The sequence below is a fragment of the Parasteatoda tepidariorum genome, chromosome 3 (genome assembly GCF_982258835.1).
Source record: "Parasteatoda tepidariorum strain Cologne lab strain chromosome 3, Ptep-v5.0, whole genome shotgun sequence".
Classification (NCBI taxonomy): domain Eukaryota; kingdom Metazoa; phylum Arthropoda; class Arachnida; order Araneae; family Theridiidae; genus Parasteatoda; species Parasteatoda tepidariorum.
The window spans coordinates 57,879,334-57,895,515 of NC_141757.1; the positions used below are offsets into that span (position 1 = coordinate 57,879,334).

General features: G+C 26.8%; 1 protein-coding gene and 1 long non-coding RNA gene across 2 annotated transcripts in view; one reads left to right on the forward strand and one right to left on the reverse strand.

Moving 5' to 3' along the window:
* LOC107438721 (potassium channel subfamily T member 2) overlaps positions 1-7,098 on the reverse strand; it is a 518,547-nt gene extending 511,449 nt beyond the window's left edge. Inside the window, exon 1 of the mRNA XM_071179918.2 lies at positions 6,865-7,098. Within this exon, the coding sequence (XP_071036019.2) occupies positions 6,865-7,061 (197 nt within the window). The 5' untranslated portion in view covers positions 7,062-7,098. The remainder of the gene's footprint in view (positions 1-6,864) is intronic.
* LOC147813821 (uncharacterized) overlaps positions 1-16,182 on the forward strand; it is a 579,591-nt gene that overhangs the window by 525,922 nt on the left and 37,487 nt on the right. The gene's annotated exons all lie outside the window — the stretch shown is intronic.

The following is a 16,182-nucleotide window of genomic DNA, read 5'->3' on the forward strand; positions in this document are numbered from 1 at the left end:
TTTGAATATTCAGATACTATTTAAAACTTTGTCAACATGCATGAAGTTAAAATTTAAATTAAGCCTGTGGCAAAACTTTTATTGAGGAAATAATTTAACATTTAATGATTACGTAAGTATAATAATATGAATAGAATAAAGTATCTTAAATATTATTTTAAAATCTTGTCTGATAATCAAATACAAATCATGTTTCGTTCTTTAATGCTAAGACATATATTTATATGTAAGCAATTTGTAACTTTAGTAAATTCTCATCCAATTCTCTTGATTATTATGCAAACTTTCGTGGTTTATTAAAATAAAGAGTAATGCAATTACTTCTTTGGGTGATATTAATGATTATCCAATGAAATAATCTATTTTTTTAAGGTTTTTTTTCTATAACCATAAATTTTTCTTCTGTTTATTTCATTAGGAAAGCTAAATTCGATGCTAATTATGTACTTATTGATCATTTAACACCAAGTATAAGAGCTTAATTTTGGCATGGTTACCATAACTGACTAACAAAATGCTTGAGTCTAATTAATATATGAGATAATGAGATAAAAAAAACTAAGCCAATTAGATAAATCATTTTATTTTTAGTGCAGCAACCATTGTAAATACGGGAGTAAAAGTTTTAGTATACTTTAAAATATCAAAATAAAAACTTTTAATAACAACAATCAATTTAATACCAATCAATTTAATACCAATATCTATTCAAACCTGTACCTAAAGAAAGTAGTCTTTTCCAATAACGACAAATTCAAAAACTTTCAATTGTCTTTGCATCGTTTTAAATCAATGTGCACAGACTGTTTAAATTTTTTTGCCATAATTTTAATTAGATTTTGAAAATAAAATGATTAACTCTTTTAGTAAAACTGATGTATATAAAATTGATGTCACTTAAAAAATCTTTTTTCCGATCCGCAAGTGCAATTTAATAGATTTATAAATAGTACTATTTGAAATATTTTATCATAACCTTTCAAAACATGATGAAAATAATTCCTCTATAACTCCACAGCAATTTACCACTTAAATAACTAAAAAAAAATATTAAAAAATTTTCTGATTATTTTTGAAAAAAGAGAATAAAACACAAGAAGAAACATTACAAAAGTTTTTTCAGATTAGTAATTCACTCAAGTAGTTATCAGAAATTAGGCTCATGAAAGATACATCTTCGAGGGCTAATATTCTCATAATCAACCTCATGAGTTTGATCTTGGTCACCGATAAAACAACCAGCGAGTTTCGGAATCATAATGTGATTAAATTTACCTTGCTTCTGGCTCTATTGATTAACCAAAGAGCACGGTAATTTTTTTCGAAACACTTTAAAAATGATTTTGATTAAATTAACTATAAAATATAAAGCTATATTATGTGTTGAAATTTAGTAAATGCGACAAAATTTAGTAATTTTATCTTGATTTCTTAGAGCAAGACATAAAAAATCATTTATTCGCTTAGATTTACTTTTCAGTTTTGAATTTTATACTTTTTGTCTTTTCTTTATACTTTATGTTAAAAACTATAATTTTTAAAGGAGACTTTCTTGTGAATGGTTTATAAATACTATATATTTTGGTTTTTTACCAGAATTATGTTTTTTTACCAGATATGTCATTACCATACAGTGCTGTAATTTTATCAGAATTGCTTTTCTTTTTACAGCACAGTGCACATTAAATCTGACAAGGTTGAAAGTCCTGTCGTTGGCTGTGGTGTGGAAGTTTGGAGAGGAAGGTACCAACTCAATCGCAGTCCGAGTCATCTGACCAGAGTCAAAATTACATGGCATTCCTATCAAGATCGTTAAAAAATAGAGCCCTGAGAAACGGAGCAAGGTACTTGGCTATAGTTATGTGCATATTTAAGTTTGTAGCATTATAATTTTATACTTTAAAAAATAGCAATTTCTTTAATACATTTTATACTCAATCTCTTATTATAATGTTGATAATAATAAATAATACTTTAAAACAATTTTAATATTAAAGATAGGTTAATGCATTTGTTTTAAAGATATTCGTGAACACCAACGTTTTGCCCAATCTTTTCAATAAACTAATTTAGTTCGCATTTTAGCATTCTTACTCTTAAATAATAGGCTATGCCTTAGATGTATAATAGTTAGAAATTAAAAGCTTCACTTTATTCTTTTAAATAACTAACTATAACTGGAAAAGATCCAAAACAGTTATTCTCATGAAATTAAGATACTAAAAAATAAAGACCCCCTTATGAGAATTATATAAAACATTACATTCTGCACGCTTTAAGATTGTAATAAGTTTCTCCTTTTTATTTTATTCAAGATAACTAATTAGATAAAATGTTAAAATAAGCGTAAAAAACAATTTAACCGTAAAAAATAATCCCATCCATTAGCGTCTACGATGAAGAATCTTATGGGGCGGACAATCGCCTAATTTTTTTGGGGACTAATTATTATTTTTCAGGGAAATGTTTTTTTTTTTCCAAATATTTTCATTAACACGAGACTAAGAAAACACATTTTTTTCTTAATTTCATGATTAAAGAAAAAATATTTTTTACTTATGATAAGTTATGCATGTGTATTTAAAAGTAATAATGTGCAAATTTCACTGTAAAAAAAAGTTCTATAAACCATGTATTTTCAAACAGTTTTTACAATATAAATATTTTTTTCGAACAGTAATACTATAATAGAACTGACATTTGGTTCATATCTTCGTATATCTTCCCTTATTTTTGTAGATCTAGTTCGAAATAGAAATATAAAAAATTTTTATTAACAATGTAAGGAAATAGTTTTCTTAACATTTTTTCTTTAATCATGAATAAATTTGATAATTGCCTAATAAATTTGCTTAACCTAATTTGAAATTAAGGAATTTTACATAGGAGCTTAATTTTATATAGGAATTTAGTTATAAATAGTTATATGTTACAGTTTCAAGGCTACGGAGTTAAACATTTATAGTCGTAAACTCAGAATTGGATCAGTTGTTCAACGCTGGTTAAAAAAAAATACAGTATAGTTATATGTTCTTGACAGAAATTTCGCATTTATTTCAACTGTATTTTAGTGCTCTGATAGCAATAAAAACAGTTTGAAATTAGTTATGTAACATTGCAAATAAGATTAACGTAAGATTAATTAAAGACTACTTGTCTCCAGCTCCCTGCTCACTTTGCTCACCAACATGCTGGATTTCTTTGGTACCAAACGATAAACAGATTGTTATATTAAAACTAAAAAATATGTTTCTATTAATTTTTCCAAAATGTTTCCTTTCAACTTTTCTTCAATAAAAGAAATGAATTTCTTTTCATTGTGCTTACGCATATTTAGATCCTGATTCCAGGGAGATAAAATTTATATCTCATCATTTTGTTTTGTTACCGTTGCCACAAACTTATTCTTTAAATTTCTATACAGTTTTAGATAATTTAAAAAGTCATTAATTATTTTTCACCAAGAAGATTATTTAGCGATAATGCGAAAAATTATTTCTGAATAAAGTTTTAAAAAGTTTAAAAATGTATTCTTTAATTTATTTTAATTGCATTGAACACAGTTTTAGATAAAATTTGTTGTCAAAGTGAATATAAATTATTAAAACTAATTATAACTTATTTATCATTCAATAATTGTAAAACGGTAACTAAATATCTTTATCATAAAATGTTACATAACAAAGTAATATCATGCGATTAATTAATTGTTTAATAAATGTGTAACACTTTCAGTTTTTTATCTTTAATTTTAAATAATAATCAAGATTGAAAATTTATAATAATGGAAAATAATACTATAAGGAGATGAACAATAAATATTATTGACAAATAACGTTAAATAAAGGATAAATAAATAATTTACAAATGAATGTCTCGATAACTTTTATTAGTTTTATGCTTATCACAATAACACTGCTTTGTTAATTATGACCATATCAAGTGATTTTTCTGTCCAATTAAAATACGTGTAAAGGTAAGATTTTTTTTCTGGTGATATATAGAGACATAACTATTGTGCATTACGAAGTAAAATCATTAGTTAATGAGAATGTTTAACTACGTGTCCATACTCAAACTTCCTTTGGTCACGAAATACTTGCTCCTATTTTATTTTTTAACAAAAATTAAATTCAATCAATCATTTTTCTTTCATTCGTTGACATCGGAACTCCGGGGACAGTCATGAATGAAAAAAAAATCATTTCTGTCTGGGAAATAATTTGAAGAGAAGCAGAACCTGGTATTATAACTAAGGCTTTCATCTTATTCACATATTTAGTTCAATAATCAAATGTTTAGCAAAATTATGTATTTCTTTTATCTTCGCCCAATATTATCATGCTATCAGGTATTTTGTTTATATTTTTTGTAAACACGTATTTAAATAAAAAAAATATAAAAATTAAAGGGTTTTCCTTTTTCATCTTGCAATTTATTCGTTCGCGTATTTCTAATGTATGTTACACAGTTTTTTCTTTTTTTCAATTTTTTAACAACTTAAAACATAAAATAAAGTAATACAAAAAGTTTTTAAAAGTCATGTTTTTCAAAAGAGCTAAACAGCAGAAAATAATTTTATTTTAGTCTCGCTTGAAACGAAAAGCATGAAAATCATCATTTTCAAAACCCGTGAGGGACTTTTGGCGAAAGTACAAAGTTTATAGCAAATATTTTAAAAATCACTTTCTTTTGTTTTGAGTGAGAAAAATGTTAAATTATATCGTATCACATACCTCAGTTTACAAATCACATATCCCAATTTTCAATACGTGATTTTTCGACTTACAAATTATGCATGGCTATTAATAATTAAATAGTTTTGAAATCACATATGATGAATTATTCGGAATTATTTTCCCTTATGACATCATCTTGTGCTCATTTTGAAATAAAAACTACTATTTGAAAAGCCATCAATTTAACTTTTGTAATTTTGTAAAAAATGACATAAGGAGGAAACTATTTTCACAAATTCAAAAACACAGAGCTAAGATGATTCAGATGATAGAGCCTTTGCCTCCCAATGAGGCTGACGTAAAATATCTTCAGTGGTAAACTGATCATGGGTAAAATTCCCCTTGCGTTAGGCTAACCGTAAGAGGTTTTTGTGATGGTTTTTCTCACCATATGACGCAAATGCAAGTTATTTCTGTCAAATGAACCTCACGAAAGCTAATTTGCCACAATGCTTGATTCAGGAATAATTTTGTCTTCTGGGTTAGCTTCAAAAACCACAAATTCTACAATCATAGTCGTTAAACCGTGTCTGCTGTTCAACTCTGGTTATGAAATAAAATTCACAAATTCAGAGAAAAAGCATTTTATAGAAACTTGATTGAACTGTTCGAACAACAATTGATTAACAGTTGAAATACTACTGGCATACGAATTCTTGTTTTTCATCAGGGTAGTGTTTTATTTCTTCCATCAACTGATTATGCGTGATTTATATTATATTTTATATGTATATATAAAATGCTGACACTGTCGTTTAAAACAGAATTTGCGGAGTATTACAGATTTTATTTCTATTTTAAGAAAAAGCAATGCTGAGATTCTTTTTTGAAACATCTCTAAACTTGTTTCGAATAAAAATTAAAGAACTGAATTAAGAGAAGATACTGCAAAGGGCAAAACGTAAACAATTGTTTCCCGTTACTTAATTACAGTATAGAGATAGACTTGACTGTATACGAAATTTTCATTTTACAAGAAACGAAGAAAAAAGAAAAGAAAAGGCTCGTCATCAAACCGAACTAAACGGACAACTCGAAAATAATACACGAAAAATAACACTTTCTATTACTTTTTTTTCTCCAGATTGAAATAGTTAACCATAGGAAAACATACCCTTTATATATTTGCCTCCTTTTATTTACTGCAAAAGCAAGCCATTATTATTTTATTTAAAAATTACTGATATGAGATATCTGTAAATGAAAATGTATCTATCAGAAACTATAAGTTCAATAATTTATTCAATATATATATATATATATATATATATATATATATATATATATATATATATATATATATATATATATATATATATATATATATATATATATATATATATATATATATATATATATATATATATATATATATATATATATATATATATATATATATATATATATATATATATATATATATATATATATATATATATATATATATATATATTGAAGTCATAGAAGATGCCGATAAAAATTTACTGTTTTTAAATTACCCAGAAGCATGTTTATAAGCATAAAATTTTTAAAAGTAAAAAATTAAAATTGGCAAAGAGAAAAATTATTTAATTTCAAAACAGAAATCATGTGTTAATCTTCGTAAATAATCGCGAATAATCTCAGTTAACTTTTGCAAATAACCATGATAACGTCCAACTCATATTAGCGAATCGTGGAAAAACCTGTTTTGTTTACATCAAAACTTCGAAAACTCTAAAAGGGAAAGTTTCTATCCTTTAAAGAAAAATCAAATCATGGACCTTACAGAATTTTTATGAAACAGTCAAGAAAACGCAATGCTCAAACAAAAAAAACTTCTTTTGTTTACATCGAAACTTCGTGAACCTCTACTAAAAGTTTCTGTCCAATAAATAAAATGCAAGTTTACTTCCCAACCAATACTTTGAAAATTCAAAGTAGAGCAAAATTAGACTTCCATGCAATTCCAAAATATTAATTCCTTTTTCGTGACCAGTTATTTATAAACAGACAAAAGACAAAACGTGCTAAAAATAAACCCTTTCATTTCATTTCAAAACACTCTCAGAACTAATCGAACAAAACGTGGATGTGGCTTCCCCTTCGCTCCCACGTATATTCTAATCAAACAAATCTCACTCACCTCTGCCCATCATCTCCACAAGCGAAATCACCCAGGATAAGATCTCTGAGACGATATCTGGGAGGCATAGGGGGTGGTACAACACCACTGGATATCTTATTTTGTTCTGACATAGCTGTTAAAATAGAAGAATCTTCGACGAATGTTCTCTTAAAATATCGTTTGCTGGATTTTAGAGAAATGTGACCCTTTTCCATGCAGGTCCACGGATCCAGTCGATTCTTTTCCCGCGCTGCTATCAGAGGCATGCGCAGCGGGAGCTTTTAAAATAAAAGGGCTCTCGGCTTAGGAGAGTTCGCCACATTGGATAAGAAAAGACACTTGTTGAGCCTAAAAGCCATTTTGTGTTTTTTACTTTTAGAAGGTAATAAGTGTTAAGTTGATTAAACTGAAAGCTGCAAGTAAAAAAAAAAATTTGTTTTAAATTAATGCTTCGAGGAAATTGAAAAACTTCCAGGAAGCTTTTAAACCAGAAATCTAATTAATTTATGAAAATTCAAGTTAAAAAAAGAAGATAATTAATAGTTTTAAAGTTTTTCCATTCTAAGCATTTTTCAGCATCCAGCGTAGAGTTACCGTATTTAAAGAATTGCATGAAATGTTTTGACTAACGAGTACTTCATTAGTTAAAAATATACAGAAAATATGAAAAATTATATAATAAAGATTAATAAAAAGAGTAGAAGAAAAAATTTTAAAATGATACATTTTTAAAAATATTTAAAAAAAATTATTAAAAAGCCGGAAAGCAAAATAATTAAAAGATATAATCTCGTCATCAGCTCAAATATCGGCAAAAAAGAGTGCAAAAAGGGGAGGAGATATAATCATGTGAATTAATGACGAGATTATATCTTTTCATTATTTTGTTTCCTGGCTTTTTAGTAAATTTTTTTAAATATATTCAAAAATATTTTATTTTAAGAATTTTTCTTCTTCTCTTCTCATTAATTTTTACTATATTACTTTCCCTGTTTTCTCTATATTTTTAACTTGTTTTATGAGTTCTATATGCTAACAGTTAATGCGCAGTAAATAAAACTTATTAATTTTCTTCATTTTTCTCTTTTTTTTTATCCTTTTTGTCTTTATTGTGCTCTATATACATAATAAAAACCTTAAGTATAATAAATCTCTTGGTAGAACCATTTTTAGTTATAATAATATAAGCAAAAATTTAGGGAAAATTAATATATCCGATTATGAATGTCACTGTGAAGAAGAGAAATATTTTCAACTTGTTGACAGACATCATAAACATATTATTTCCATATATAACAGAAAATTTAGAACTTAGAAATTTAATGATAAAAGGCACAAAATTTCGATGCATTTACCATATACCAATTAATAAAATTCTAAAATACTTTCTTAATAATCTCAATATTTTTGTTTAAAGATATTCAATAGGTTATATTTACCTTTAGGTATATTAATATTAACAGAATAAAAATGGTCTGTTTATTATTATTTTAAAAACTTTATTTTCAATAATAAGGAAATTTTAAATAACAGTAACAATTTAACAGATTTTTCTAAAATTGATAGATCAATTAAGCAGCTACAAAAAAAAATTAATTACCATTTCATAGACAAGATAACGATAATTATTTAATCTTTTGTAAAAAAATTCTGTGCTAACTTTTAAATAGGAAGTTCAAAAAAATAAAAATTTTAAGCTAAGTAATTTAAATAATAATATTATCGTCAAAAAAGTTTTAATTTTATATAAGAGGTTAAAAATTAAAATTAGCAATATAGAATTTCCTTACTTTATTATCAGTGCAAAATTTCACAAAATTCCTATTAAATTTAGAACAATTGCATATGAGTTTGATACTTACCTAACTAAACCTGGGATCACTTATTTAACTACTTAAATAAAATTATTAACAATATTATCAAAGAAGGTTTTGCTTAGATTATCGCTAATTATCAACCAATTTCAGAATTTTTTAAACAAAATAAAATTAATTCTATTGCGACTCTTGATTTCCAGGATCTCTTAAATAGCATTCACATTTCTAAACTAAAAGATGCTTTTTTGTGCTATTACTATCATTTTTAAAAATTTCCTTCATTGTGAGTTTGATCATTAGGAAATTCTAATTAATACTTGTCTTTACAATGGAAAATATATTTTTATTCAAATTGATGGCATACGGCAAGGCTCTAATCTTTCATTTCTCTTATCTAACTTATATTTTTGCACTATTATGAAACAAATTATACTCGTAATATGAAATTTATTTTAAGATTTATTGATGATTTCATTACATTTAATTTTCAAGATTATACTGCTCTTTAAATAATATTTTCCCCGAGGAATTAATCTTGCATCTAAATTATGATGATAATATTAATTTTAATTTTTTGGATTCAGATTTTAAAAAAGAAGAAAATATTTGCATTGTCGATTTATATAATAAAAGAAAGAATTTAAATTTTAATAGAAATAAATTTATAGCTTGAAATTCTAATGTTTCTAAAAATATTTATCTAAATAATATTTTTAATCAAATGAATAAAATTAAAAGAATATGTAGTAATGTTCATTTATCCAAAATGCAAGTAGACAAATTCCTTCAAAATTTGATTTAAAAAAAAAAGTTTAAATTTTTAAAAAATGGATACCCTATTAATGTAACTAAGTTCTATCTAAAATCATTGAGTTAATTGTATGTTATTTTTCTTAACAAATTTACTAAAAACTTCTTTGCGAACTGCAGTTTGCTTTTTAAACTAATTGAAATCAAAATCAGAAAAACTCAGGAATCATAAAAAAAATTATAATAATGCATTAACCTTTCTACGAATATTTCATTCACTTTCCAAGCATTTTTTAGAGCAGCAAAATCACTGGTGAAACGGAATCACGGAAAAAATGCACAAAATAAATTTTTCATCAGCTTCATTTTTTCAAGTTACTAAAACTTACTAAACAAACTAATCATATATCAAAACGATTGCATGATTTCACTGATTAAGTATAATTAACTGTGAATATGTAGAAATGATTTTAAAAAAAGAAAGAATTGAAGGAAGATGAAGAACTAAACGACAAGACAGCATATATACTTTATTTGTTAGAATATCAATAATTTTTATAGCATGCGTAGGGTAAAGAAGCTATTTTTTAGAATGAAGTACTGTCAAAACTACCGGAATATGTTGAAATCAACGTGTTTCCTGGCTCTATGGGAACACCAAAAAGTACTGTAATTTTTACCGTTGGGCTTTAATAATGATTTTGGAAAAATTCACATTGAAATATGGTTTCATAATATGTGATAAAATATGGTAAATGTAGCAAAATTTAATAATTTTATCACGATACCTTAGCATGACATAAAAATATTTATTCAGTTAAGTTTACTACTCCTACTAAATATGTGGTAATCAAAATTATAAAAAATAAATTATTTTTGAAAAGCAGAGTTTTCGATGAGCTATTACCATATCAACGAAAAAATTACCGAATGAACGGCGTATATTTCGTTTCGTAAAATTAGAAGAAGAAAAAATTTAAAAAATAATATATATGGTTTTATCATCTGACAGTTTGATGGAAAATGAGGTAAAGTTCAGTTATTTTACCTAAAGAGTTGATAAATTTAACCGTACTAACGTTATCAGATAAAAAAAATTAAAAAAACATGAGGAGCGAAGTCTCAACACTCAAGTTCAAATCCCGGTGGTGGCTGGTTAATAAGAATTCCGCTGCCGTCTCGTACCGACCACAGAGCTGACGTAAATTTTCCATAGTGGAAGACGGATCAAGGGTTATAATCCGTCAGGCTAACCAAGGGAGGTTTTTGGGTTTTGCTCTCCAGGTAACGCAAATACGGGTTCCTTCAAAAAATCCTTCACGTTTGTCCCAATCTTCTTGTTCTCTTGTCTTCTGGATTGGGTTCAAAATTTCAAGGCTACGGAGTTAAACATTTATAGTCGTAAACTCAGAATTGGATCAGTTGTTCAAAGCTGGTTAAAAAATAAATTTAAAAAATGCTTAAAAAATTATATAATTATTTTCTAATAATTTATTTATTGTGTATCAATCCTTAGAGCCTATTGCAATAAGGTTAACAATTCATCAAGAATTCTTATTTCGAATGTTTCTTACTTTTCTCAAATTTACTATTTCGTTAGAATAATGTGAAACGCCATGAAACCCACGAGAAAATTACCAAAAAGATATCAACTTGTTTTGGTCTAAAGATTAGAAATTTTTTTTTCTTAAGAGATCAAAAATTTCGCAATATTTTGAAGTGCAAAGAAAAATCTCAAAAAGTAATATTAAAATCAAAAATTATGCACGTTTTCAAGGCAAATGGTGTCTTGCAAGTGTATTTCTTAAATCGTTTGCTGAAAGCAAATTCATCAATTAAAAAAATAAGCAATTTTAACACGTTTCCTGTGAACATTGCAAAGCAAAATTATTTTAGTCGGTAGACTTAACGATTTAAGAAAAAAAAATTAATTATCAATTGAATGTATGCTTTATGCGTAAAAAAATAATTGCTTAATATGCTATATGCGTAAAAAAATGAACACTCCCCCCCCCAAAAAAAAAAATCAGTTTCTAGAAGCTTACAATACATTTTTGAAAACCATCTCCAAAAAGGTATCTTAAGCACAAATGAGTAAGTCTAAGAAAAAATTTTATGTAATGAGTAATTTTGATCAAACACAATAAATACGCAGAATTTTGAAATTGAATTTATCATTTTAAATCTTCTTTTATTAACTGTTCATAAATTTTTATTTTTTTGCTCATTTCTCTAAATAAAAACCCCAAAAAATGCATTGGATAATAATTTATTAAATAATGAAGTTCACACTGCAAAACACAAGCAATTAAAGTGCATATTTTTTGAAAAGAAAATTACAAAAATATTGGCAATTTAAGCTCGAGATATGATTAAGGACTTCTTTTTAAAAGAAGGGAGTAAAAGACCTATTTAATAGATAAAATAAATACTTTTACAAAAAGAAATTAAAGCATTCTGTACCTATGGATCAGTCATGTAATATTCTAACACTTTCAAAATATCATATCATGCTACAGAGCTAATTCTAGGCAGGGTAAACAGGGCGCAGCACCCTACTGCCCTTTTAATCAAAAGAATCCACCCTGTTGCCCCTGAAGTAAATTAGTGCACTGATGTAATAGACTCCATACCCTTTTTGCCCTTTCTTTCCTCAACCCTTCTATATTTTTCCCCCAAACTCTACAATGGATTTCTTAAACTTTTGTTATTTTTAACTCTTTTCATTTAGTTTGTCATTGCTGTCAATACAAAGATTTATAAGGGAAAGGAAAAATAGCCATCACACCCCTTGTTGCACTTGTCTTAGAAAGTTAGCAGTTACTTCCACTGTCATTAAATCATAATTACTGACACTTAAGAACATACATTTATTATTTTATTAATATATGCATGCATTTAAAATAAATTACTAAGCTAATTAGCTCATTAACTCGATATATATGTTAATTTATTAATAAAAATTAGTAATTAGTATGATTGCTTTGCTACTTTTAATAAAGTAAAAATAAAAAAAATTTCTTTTACTAATTGACAATGTTTTATAATAGAACGTGTAAAGTGCAAAGAAAGAAATTATTGCCTTTTTAGAATAATAATGTCCTTTTTTTAAACTTTTGCACCCTGCCCTTTTTTCTGCCTAGAATGAACTCTGCATGCTATACTTAAAAATCTAATGACATAATCACACATAGCCACAATAACTTTTCTCAATAATACTAAACAATATCTTTGACGAAAAACGAAGGTATTGTTTAGTATTTGTCGGGACTTTTAGCAACCAAAAATTAAATAGGTAATTAAAAAGCAAAATTGTTGATAAAAATTGCAATGGTAATCGAGCAAATTTGTTTAGTCAAGACAGCTTTTTTATTATTTAATGTTATTTTAATAAAATTATTTAAAGAAATAATTGATGTTCACAATTTGACCTTAACAGAATCAGAAGAGAAATATTTGAACGTGGAAAGACATGAGAACGTGAACAAATAGAATTTTTTTAAGTACTAGTATTTAAGTGAATAATTTTAACTTTTGGCGGGAAAAAAAACTGTTTTGTGTCTAAGAACAAAAATTATTGCGAAGCAATCACGAGTGTTAGTGAGCGACAAAAAAACGAAGGAATCTGCCCCCTAGTTTATTATAATTGCCAATTTAGAGAGAAATTTATTTCCTAGAAAAATACAGAAATCTATTTAGAAAGTTCCGTCATAAATTATTTGATACTGGACTAAATATATTGTTAGTGTTGCAAATAGAAGTTGTTTCTTCTCTTTTTGTATCATGGATTTCAGAAATCACTTTTAAAAAAGGGTTAAGGAAATGCCAAAAATATTCATGCACGACAATTTCACTCTATGTGGTTAGTTTCATTCAATTTATGTTTTGATAAATACAAAATGCTTTTTTCTTGTGTATGAAGAAAGTCAAAAAAAAAATATAGATAAGTGAAAAATATACCCAAATATAGCCGGTTTAAGTAACATAGTTACGAAGCTAATTGTGGGAATTTTTTTCTTTTTTTTTCCTCTCTCCATGTAACTATGAAAAATTTTCGTTCTGTGACGAAAAAAAAATGATCATGGAGATTAAAAGAGCTAGCAGGAGCTTTGAATTATGTGTCATGTTTTCATTTGATTGCAGTGTTTATGAAAATTGTATCCAAATGTAACCGAAATAAGTATCATCGTTTTCCAATAGAAACCACATTGCTGGTATAAAGAGAAATTACCGGAGTCTTACTCGTTCACGAGATGGATTTTCAGTTTCACTTAAAAAAAATATCCTCAAAAATAAGTTTGTTTCTTTATCGGTACTTGCCTTCGAAAATGCATTCAAAATTACAAAAGAGTAAGGATACGGACGTAATTGTGTTCCACATAACAAGGAAAATGAAATACATAAAATGTAATAACTGTTGTTTTCAAGCAAATTTCTGCTTCACAACTGGGCCGACCTGGGTCTGGTTTCTAGAGTATTTGTCCATCACAGCTTTGCCCGAGATTTGAATTACCCTTTCTCCAATCGTGCCTTTCGTATCCAGTTTTAGAGCCGAAAAGTTCACACGAGTTCAGGTGGTTCGGGAACATAGAGCGGAGACTGAGATATCATTACCGCCATCTGCCTCTAGAATCCAATATAGTGTGCGGAATCCAATATTGGGTCAATTGTTCATACTCCAGTATTGTTTTCAGATCACGATGAATCCTATCGTCAATAGTTCTATTTTGTAGATCTAGTGCAACGTTTTAAGTGCAACGTAAAAGTGCACGTTTCACAATTAGAAATGAAGATCCCATGATTGTTTGCGGTGCGATCAAAAGGAATGCAAAGCGAAAGGATCATAGGTGAAAACCCTTAATGCTTCATTTCTTGTAGACATTTTCAAATTTCACCACGCAATTAAAATTCCACGATAAAAATTTATTTCGTCAAGTATTAATACTTGTCCTGATAAATGAAAATTTGGTTTTGCTTAGAATTATTAAAAATTGTAAACAATTCTGAAATAGCACTTTGAATGAGCGACCTTTGCATTGCTTTTGCAAGAAACATTTTTAAAAAAAAACACATTATTTTATTTTTATTTTTTATTTATTTTTTTTTTTTGCTTGTTATTCATTTTAATAACTTTTACTCACTATCTTATACTTTTGAAATATTCATACTTAATTTCTAAGAACTATAAATAATTAGAGTATTAAAAATATAATTCAAAAATTATGATAAAAAATAATATTAAAATCGTTTAAAATTAAAGACAAATTATCAAATTAAAGACAAAAAATTAAATCTTTTTTTTTAATTACTTACTATTTTTCGCGTTTTTTAGTCATGTTACAAAATTAATATTGCATTGTCTTAAATTAAACTTCTCAAAAAATTTCTCGTTTCATTTTTATTCTCAATTTAATTTTAGCGTAGTTAGGTAGAAATTTACTCCCTTAAGAAAACAGACTCGAAGATGTAAACTTAGCATATCGAAAAGCTGACTATTCTATTTAAAGTTTATTATTATTTAGTTTTTTTACTAGCAATTTTAATTAATTTTGAAGACTCAAAACAAGCTTATACTTCATTTTCTTGAGATTTTAATTACGTCAGGAAATAGGCACATTAATTGCTATGAAATATGCTTTTTTTTCCTGACTGAAATGGTTGAAGTGTAGTACTTTATAATACGTAGACAAGTATTACGTAATAATATTTACTTTTCATGTCATTTTTTTTAAATTTCTATAATGCAAAAGATACTAAAAGCATTTTTAATGAATTTATTTCAGTTATTAAATCTTGAGTTCTTATTGTTAAGCACAATTTACAATAGTTAGTTCTAGTTTAAAAATATTTTCTTAATGCTTTTCGTTTTACTTTCAAAAACATGTTCGTTAACATATTTTTTAAACAAAGTTCATTTAGAAAGCAAAAAGTAAAAAAATTATTTCCTTTTTAATCTCTGAAATTATTTTTATAAATAGTAATAAAAATTAATCTAAAAAACGCAGTCATCATGATATTTTTTAAATATTTGAGAAGTTTTCACTATAAAAAAATAAGTTACTATTAATACGGAAAAATAAGATTTGATCTCTCACTAATTAAGCGAATTTTAAAATTTTTATTTTCTGTGTAAGTCGACGAAGTTAACGGATGTCGAAGTTTGGATTTGTATTGTTAACTCTTACCAATCACAGAATAAGAACACTCGGAAAAAAACAGAAAAGGAAATTAACCTCTTCATTATCTCGGTCCACATGTATGTGTGGAACCTCGCTTCCTAGCTTATAAAAACACACTATAAGAAAATTTATAGTTTTACCTTCACTGAAACATTCGTGGATATTTAAGCTTTTTTATTTATTTAAGGATATTTAAGTTATTTGGGTAGAAATACACATAAACAGAAGTGATTTCGAAAAACGACCTTAAATCCACTGGCTCGAAAATTTAACTAATTTTAAATATTATGTATTTTAGACATTCTGAAAATAATGTTTTTCTTTTGACTTAATAGTTCTGTAATCAGCATGAAGCTTTTAAATTTGTATTTACTTAATATTTAAAATCAAAACAATCAAGAACATATACACCATCTAGCCATTAATGACCGGACACCCGTTGAACGGCAGGTGGACTCGTCCTGGTGGAATAAATACGGAACCTGTGGTGGGGGAAGGACCACTCGCAAGCAGGCGACGGCCATACGAGCGTTAACAGTGAAAATGAGTGGACGACGAGAGCTGAATGAGGTGGAAAGGGGCATGATCAT